Source organism: Perognathus longimembris, unplaced genomic scaffold (genome assembly GCF_023159225.1).
Source record: "Perognathus longimembris pacificus isolate PPM17 unplaced genomic scaffold, ASM2315922v1 HiC_scaffold_5228, whole genome shotgun sequence".
NCBI lineage: Eukaryota > Metazoa > Chordata > Mammalia > Rodentia > Heteromyidae > Perognathus > Perognathus longimembris.
In genome coordinates this window covers 6,112-14,718 of record NW_025960632.1, presented here as the reverse complement: position 1 = coordinate 14,718, position 8,607 = coordinate 6,112, and the positions used below count along the sequence as shown (strand labels likewise).

At 55.8% G+C, this 8,607-nt stretch overlaps 1 protein-coding gene across 1 annotated transcript; it reads left to right on the top strand.

The window, feature by feature from the left end:
• Positions 1-4,422: 4,422 nt before the first annotated feature.
• On the top strand, positions 4,423-7,554 carry LOC125345028 (elongin-A3 member D-like; the record flags this gene model as incomplete). The annotated part of the gene is made up of 4 exons (XM_048337288.1): positions 4,423-5,234; positions 5,280-5,445; positions 6,685-6,966; positions 7,282-7,554. Coding segments are annotated over 4 exons (1,533 nt in total), but the record flags the coding sequence as incomplete, so codon positions are not given.
• Between the last annotated feature and the right edge of the window lie 1,053 nt (positions 7,555-8,607).

The window sequence follows — 8,607 nt, the reverse complement described above, 5'->3', positions numbered from 1 at the left end:
GATTCCTAGCAAGGCGAAACATAGAGCGCCCCTATGACCCAGCAGCCCCACGTTTGGACATCTACACAAAAGACCACAAACAAGAACACACTAAAGCCACCAGCACAACAATGATCATTGCAGCACAGTTTGTCATAGCTAGAATTTGGAACCAACCCAGAGGCCCCTCAGTAGACGAATGGATCAGGAAAATGTGGTACATATACACAGTGGAATTTTATGCCTCTATCAGAAAGAATGACATTGCCCCATTCTTAAGGAAATGGAAGGACTTGCAATAAAATTATATGAAGTGATGTGAGGCAGACCCAAAGAAACATGGAGTCTATTGTCTACCTCATAGGGAACAATTAGCACAGGTTTAGGCTAGTCACAGCAGAGGCTCACAAGAGCCCAATAGCTATGCCCTTATGAACACATAAGATGATGGTAAGTGAAAAGAACTCCATGTTATGGAAACGACTGTTATATTACTGTTGTCATTATATTCAACATGCAATGTGAAACCGTACCTTCTATTATTGATGATCCTCTTGTAACCCCTTCCTGTGGAGGTTGTACCTGCACTATCTCTGTATCTTATCTGAGTACATTGGAAACCGTGTATACTGGTATGAGAACTAGGAAACTGAAAGGGAATACCAAAATCAAGAGACATAGGGTAAAAAGACAAATGATTACAAATGCAATACTTGCAAAACTGTATAAATCTACTGGTATAAATCTACTTGGTATAAATCTACTGAACAACTCATGGGGAAAAAAGAAAGTGGGAGGGGGAAGGGGGAATGAGAGAGGAGGTAACAAACAGTTCAAGAAATGTATCCAATGCCCAACGTATGAAACTGTAACCTCCCTGTGTATCAGAATGACAATAAAAATTTTAAAAAAAGAAAAACACCATACACGCCGGAACAATAAAATATCTCTGTTTTAATTCACTTTGATTCAGATCATTGTAAATATTCAACAATAAATACACTAGCAGGGTTTGAGAGTGGCAAACTAGCTGAAGTCATTGAAAATACAGCCAGACCCATCGACACTCGGCAGCGAAATAAACATGAGGAGAGAAAGCAAATTTTAAATCACCACAAACCAACCAAAGGAGACGGCAGAGAAAGAAGAGAAACTATTCAATGAACTTTGGCTTTGAAGGGGATTGTGCTGAAGGTGTGTGCCACGCCCACCCTAGCACACACGAAGGTTTAAAGCTCAGCCCTGCTCAGGGCCCTGGGCAGGGGGCAGCCAAGAGTGAGGAATCGTCCTGACCTTTACCCTGGAAAGAAAAGGAGGCTTGGGAGCAGGCTGGCCACTTGGTCACAATGTTAAGCAGCCCCATGCATGGCAAGGGGTAACCTAGGCCCCCAAATCAGGGCCCAGGAGGACACAATGACCAGAGCTCTGGAGGGTGGCAGCGGGTCATGGAGAGCACGTAGCCAGCGTCCAGCCCTCCGCAGCTGCTCCCTGGCCCCTGGGCTCCTCCAGAAGAAGCTTTCCCATCCTGTGGACAGGCGACAGAAGGAGCTAGATACCATGCTCCTTGTTTCGGGGGACCTGGATCCAACGTCACCTCCCAGCAGATGAGAGGGTCCCCTCACAGGCAGGGATGCAACGCTTACTGATGCATTTCATTCCGGCCACACAGACTGGCTTTTATGGAGCAGAGCACCCGTTGCTACTGGGATGAGACCCAAGTGGTGCTTGGAAGAGGAGATGATGGCCTAGCTGCCAAAGGACTGTGGAAGGGCTGAGCTGGGTCCGGGGAGAGCCTGAGCCATGAGCCCCTGGGTGATTCAGAAAGAGCCCTGCCCTGCTTTGGATCAAGCGCTTTAATTCATGCTGTCTATCACCACTGGGTCTCAGAACAAGCTGTCGCCCGCCTGGACCCTGTTTCTACTGTGTGAGATGGACAGTGGGCTTGTGGGCTGGGGGTATCTCACTGGAACATCCTCATGAAGAGGGACAGGAGGCAGCGGCGGACACCACACAAGCAATCCGGGCAGCATGGGCTCAGATGCAGCCACTGCCTACCTTCTGGGATCCATTCCCTCCTCAGTGCAACCAGGCCCCTGCTGCCCTCCCCTCCCAGACTCAGCCCTGCCTGAAGGGCTAGGGACAAGCAGAGCTCTCCAGCCGGAGTCTCGCCATGGAAGACCAGAGGTATGGTCCAGATCAAAGACCTCACCATGATTCGGCAGCTAGGAGTCTTCAGTCTGGGAAGACTGCAAAGCTGAAGCAGGTTTGTATTGGAGCAAACAGAAACCACTGGGCTCTGAATCTTTGAGAATCTAAAAAAAAGCTCTAACAACAGGACTCCGGTTCAGACTCAGGAGGAGCCAACCATGCTGATGAACATGGTCTATGGGCTGAAGCCATGCTGGGCCCCTGACCCAGGCCTCCTCCAAGCCCACCATCCTTCCTTGGGGCCTGCAAGGGGCGAAGTGGCGAAAGCAACCCCATCAATAAGTCCTTTTGCTGTCACTGGAGGTGGTGGCCACTGCCCAGTGCCTACCTCCCCCTCCTCTGGCCCAACCCCGAGGCACCCACCCACAGGAGGAGGCCTGCCTGTGAGGAGACAGACAAACAGAAAGGACGCCACCACCCATGCCTGTAACCGAAGCTATTCAGGAGGCTGAGAGCTGCGGACTGTGGTTCAAAGCCAGCCTGGGTAGTCTGTGAGACTCTTATCTCCAAAAAGAAGAGACAAATCAAAAGAAGAAGACATAGAAGAGACAACTAAAAAGCCAGAAGCAGATCTGTGGCTCAAATAGTAAAGCACTCGCCTTGAGCCAAAGGTTTTAAGATTCAGAAAGAAAATGAGAAGGATTTGAACAGTTTGTCTGAATGGATACTTACAGGTGAGGGGATTTAAAGATACTGAAGGTACTCCATGTCTTAGCCAGGGGATATTTGCTTCGATTGTTACAAAGTACAAGGGTTCCCAATATACTCTTCTGTTTAAATGACATTTCTGTGCTTTTCTGTATATGTTTAAAACAAGAAACAGGATGATGATGAGTACTATCCGAGTCTTCCTGTCTCCTGATAACTTGTTTCCAGGTCTCTTGAATTCCCTGATTAAAGTGTGCATATAACATTCATCTAAATTAATTCAAAAAGAGAATTTGGTTACTTAAAATGGTATCTTAATAAATATTAAACTGTAATATTTCTGTACATCAGTTTGATAATAAAAATTAAAAAAAATATTAAGTAGCACTATCACTTTCATATATATGATAATAGTACACTAAAGGGAAGTTATTTAATTAAGCATGTCCGGTAGTTTAAAAAAAAAAAAAAAACTACAAGAAGAACCCCATAGAGTCTAAGCCCAAGTTACTTGAGCTGATCCAAACCTTTGGCAATGTAGCAGCATACAAAATAAACCCTCAGAAATCAATAGCTTTTCTATAAAACCTGGAAAGAAACTCCTTTTGCAATTGCCTCAAAAAGCTTTTTACTCACATACCTAACAATTTTTCTATGTTGGATAGTGGCATATATGATCAGAGATTCCCTAAACAATGATCCAAACTCAAGAAGTGCCCACACATGACAGGATGGAGGACAATGCAGAACCACATTGGGGAATTACAACCCATCCACCCAGCCTGTGTACTACCACCCCGGAAGGAACAAGCCTGCATTAGAACACACCCTAACAGCAGGGGGTGGGAGGTCAGTGTCTGAGGGCCCACACCTGTGAGCCCAGCCTACAGGAGGCAGAGACAGCAGGTTCCCAAGCTCAAGGCCAAACTGGACCTCCCCTAAGACCCTGTATCTGAAACCCAGCAAGCAAACAAATCTGTTCCCCAGAAGGCCAGCAGGCCCACAACCCCTCAAAGAAACCAGAGAAGGGAAGGAAAGGGAGGAATAATGCACACGCCTGTATAAACATACAGACATGTAAAATATGTGTGCAAACATAAATATTGATTTATATATGTGTATACTTAGATATATGTGCGCATGTGTGTATATATATACATGCATACACGGAGGAGAAATGGTCCCCAGCCCTGGAGTTTGGGGAGTAAATACAAAAGTGTGCCTAGGGCTATGGGGAGAGGAGGAAATGAAGGGCCAGAGAGGGAGGATATGGTCCTCAGGGTTGACACAAAGTGAGGGTTGGTGGAGAGGGCCATGGCACCGAGGCTGGGACCCCAGGTCAAGGGAAGGGTGAGGGCTATCTGGACCCAGGAGGTCGGGACAAGAAGGGCAGAGCAGGCAGAGGGCCGTGGAGTTGGGGGGAGGACCCTGTGGAAGGCCAGGCCTGTGGTCAGAACCCCTGGCAGGACCCGAGGGCACGGAGGGCGTGTGCCGTGGGGAGGGGTTTAGAGGCGGAGCTGTCAGGAGGGGGGGTCAGGCAGAGGCCTATATAAGGCGGGAAGCTGGCCGGCCGGATTGCTTTGGAAGGCGACCACGGAAGGAAGCAGACCAAGAGCAGGAAGCGGAGGCCAGCCTCGCAGCAGCGACACACCAACCGACCGATCAACCGACCGACCGACCAGAGGAGGAGTGCCCAGAGCACGGCGAGTGACCTACAGCACCCAGGAAGCCAGGTGAGTGGCCCGCGCATCTCTGAGGACGTGGACGGTGTGGGCATCGGCATGGGCGCGACCGAGTGGGCGTGCGGGGCCGTGCGGCAGCTCCAGCAGCGCCTGGGCTCCAGCACGGACGCGGACGAGCTCCGCCGCTCCTTGAGGCTGCTCTCCCGCCTGCCCATGACGCCGGAGATCCTGGCGGCCACGGGTGTCAGGGGGACGCTGGAGGCCTTGAGCAAGCACCAGCAGGTGGGCAGTGTGGCCAAGGAGCTGGCCGAGCGCTGGGAGATCTTGGCTGTGCCGAGCCACCCGTCAGAGGCTCGTAGCCAGGTCGCGGAGCAGGCTGTGGTTCCCGAGCCCACGGAGGAGGATCCGGGGCAGGGGGAGAGGAACGGGGCGCAGGAGCGCGAGATGTGGAAGGCATCCACCGCGGATCAGTGCTGTCCCAGCGGGGCGAGGGAACTGCAGGCGGGAAGCCAGGTGAGCGGCCCGGGCCTGTGTGCAGACCTGGACCTGGGTGGCGTCGGGACGCAGACGGCGGACTGGGTGTGGGGGGCCGGGGAGCAGCTCCAGGAGCGCCTGGCCTCCAGCGCCGAAGGGGACGCACTGCGCAAGATCCTGAGGCTGCTGTCCGTCCTGCCCATCACGGCGGAGATCCTGGCCGCCACGGGACTCAGAAGGACAGTGAAGGCGTACAGAGCACACCCGCAGGTGGGCAGTTTGGCCAAGGAGATGGCGAAGCGCTGGAAGACCTTGGCTCTCCTGGGTGGAAACCCAGCGCTCGAGGCAGAGCTGATGGGCCGGGGCCCGGAGCGGGATGGGGCCCCAGCGCCCACCCAGGAAGTTCTGGAATCACGGGAACGGAAGCAGAAGCGGAAGAGGTGGAGCTTGGCAGGTGCGGATCCTTCTTCTCAGAGCAGGGCCGAGGAGCCTCTGGGCCCAGGATACCAGGCGGCGGAGGGGGCTTGGGGAGCCGCCAGGCAGCTCCAGGAGCGCCTGGCCCGTAGCAGGGACGCGGAGGAGATCCGGAAGACCCTGAGGCTGCTCTCTGTCCTGCCCTTCATGCCGGAGATCCTGGAGGCCACAGGAGTGAGGAGCACGGTTCAGGGGCTTAGGGAGCACCAGTTGGTGGGCAGCTTGGCCAAGGAGCTGGACCTGCGCTGGGAGACCGTGGCTCTGCTGGGCCGCCACCCAGGGCTGGTGCCAGTGCTCCTGGGGCAGGTCCCCAAGCGGGATGGCGCTTGGGAGCCCAGGCAGGATGGCCCTAGAGAGGGAGAGAGGGAGGCAGAAAAGGAGAGGAAGAGGAAGGATGAGGGGGACGGGGAAAGAGAGGAGGAGAACGAAGGAGAAGAGGAAGAGGATGAGCCGGATCATTTCTCTCACTGCGGGACTCATGAGCCATTGGATCGAGGAACCCAGGTGAGTGGTCCCTGCATCTCTCCACACGTGTTCCAGTGTGGCATCATCACACAGGTGGACGAGTGGGTGTGGGGGGCCGTGGGGCAGCTCCAGGAGCGCCTGGCCTCCAGCACTGAAGAGGAGGAACTCTTTAAGTCCTTGATGCTGCTGTCCGTCCTGCCCATCACGGCGGAGATCCTCGCCGCCACGGGAGTCAGAAGGACAGTGAAGGCGTTCAGAGCACACCCGCAGGTGGGCAGTTTGGCCAAAGAGATGGCAAAGCGCTGGAAGAGCTTGGCTCTCCTGGGTGGAAACTCAGCACTCTGGACAGAGCTGATGGGCCAGGACCAGGAGCGGGATGGCGCTCCAGCACCCACTGAGGAAGTTCAGGAACCCAGGGAAAGGAAGCAGAAGCGGAAGAGGTGGAGCTTGGCAGGTGCGGATCCTTCCTCTCAGAGCGGGGCCAAGGAGCCGTGTGGCCCCGGAACCCGGGTTGTGGAGGGGGCTTGGGCAGCCGCCAGGCAGCTCCAGGAGCACCTGGCCCGCAGCGGGGACACGGAGGAGATCCGGAAGACCCTGAGGCTGCTCTCCATCCTACCCTTCATGCCGGAGATCCTGGAGACCACGGGAGTGAGGAGCACGGTTCAGGGGCTTAGGGAGCACCAGCGGGTGGGCAGCTTGGCCAAGGAGCTGGACCTGCGCTGGGAGACCGTGGCTCTGCTGGGCCGCCACCCAGGGCTCGTGCCAGCCCTCCTGGGGCAGGACCCCGAGCGGGATGGCGCTCGGGAGCCCAGGCAGGATGGCCCCATGCAGTCGGAGTGGGCTGAGTGGGAAGAGCTGATGAAGGAGGCAGGTGTGGTTCTGGAATCCCCGGAGAGGGTCCCGACGAGTAGCGAGGTCAAGGGAGACCAGGCAGGCAAGCTGGTTCTTGTTCAAGCTCCTGATCCCGCCCGAGAGGAGCCAACGGTGCCGCCCGAGGGCGACCCTCCGGATTTCCCCGGGGGGCCAGTCGAGTCAGGTGTGCTGCACAGACAGGGGCGGATTTCCCTTTTTCCACTCCCTCCGCATGGGGACTCTGTGCCCTGGGGAGAGCCGAGAGGGGAAGGAGAAGATGAGGAGGAAGAGCAAGGTGAAGAGGAGGAGGAAGAGGAAGGGGCAGCCTTCCCTTTCCACAGAGTGGCCCTGAGGACCCCGGTGTACTCGGGACCCAGGCCCCTCCCGCTTCTTCCCTCCACTGCCCAGGAGGTCTGCGCGCTTCCCCCGCACAGTTCCCTCGGTGGTGCCCGGACACCCCGCGTTCTGTTCGAGCTCGTGCCCGAGCCTCTTCCCGCAGCTCAGCACCCCAGTCCCGGGAACGGTCACAGCAGGACCGTGGCACCCGGCGGCACAGACAGGCTGTGGCAAGTCCGCTGCAGAAAGGAGTTTAAGGAGGCCACCCCGGCCCCGGGCGAGTCCTGGCAGGAGCTTTTCGTGCGGCTGCGCCAGGAGCGGGAGCAGCGTCTGCAGGCCGTGAGCGCCAGGATCCGGGCTGCCCAGGCCCAGGAGAGCAGGGGCCGCCGGACACAGATGCTCCTGCACCCGCTTCCCCAGAAGCGCCCTCGCCGCGGTGCCCAACCCCGGGCTTGCAGCGCAGGGCCAGCCCCGCACCAAGGAGGCGCCCAGCAAGGAAACCCAGCTGGAGGAGGATTAGAACAGGGTGCCTTGGGGGCCGGGGCTGCGGGTGCGGGCGGAGCTGCTGGAGGTGGGGAAGGAAGGTTTCATCCCCAAAGCCAGGCAGCAGCCTGCGCCCCCTCCGGCCCCACAACGGCGGCCCTCAGGCCCGTGGTCAGCACCGGAAAGCCCCCTGCTAAGAGAACTGCCCGGCTCATGGCCAACACCCTCCGCGATTACCTGAGATGCAAGAGCAGGTTCCCGGGGCGGTGACCCCGGAGGCCTGCAGCACCGGTGGGCTGTCCCAGGGACCCTGCCTGCCGGCTCTCCAGGGCCTCTCGGGGACACGGGCTCACAGTGAGTCCCCTCTAACCTTCCCCCCGGGGGCCTAACAACGCATGAGTGCCCCTCCATACTGAGCTCCACTTGGATGGCATTTACAATGCTATCTCCATTACTAAATGCACTACTCTGATGAAGGGGCATTTTTCTCTTCAATAACAATCTACAGACTTGGATGTTAGATAAATTGTCAGGCAGGGCTGCAGAAGGGTAAATATACAGGAATATGTGCGTACATAAATATAAGTACACATATGTTTATGACTATAAACACACACACATATATGGTTACACACACACACACACACACACACACACACATATTTCATGTATTTATCTGGAGAAAACACAGAGCACTGCCATCAGCTGAACTGGTGCATCGGAGATCAGCGACTCCCTAAACAATGACCCAAGCCGGTATGTGCCAACTCTTCTCCAGTGAAGAAGGACATGGGAAAGAACCAGCCTGCACCGTAATACACCCTATCTGGGGGGAGGGGCCACAGAAGGGGGAGGAGGAGATCATTGTTGATGGGCCACACCTGTGGGCTCAACCTCCTCAAGAAAGAGACACCAGGTTCTTTGGCTCAAGCCTCATCCGACCTACCCGCGGATACCCTGGCTCAAGCAATTCTTCACTGGGGCTGTTTAATATCTAGACCTTCCA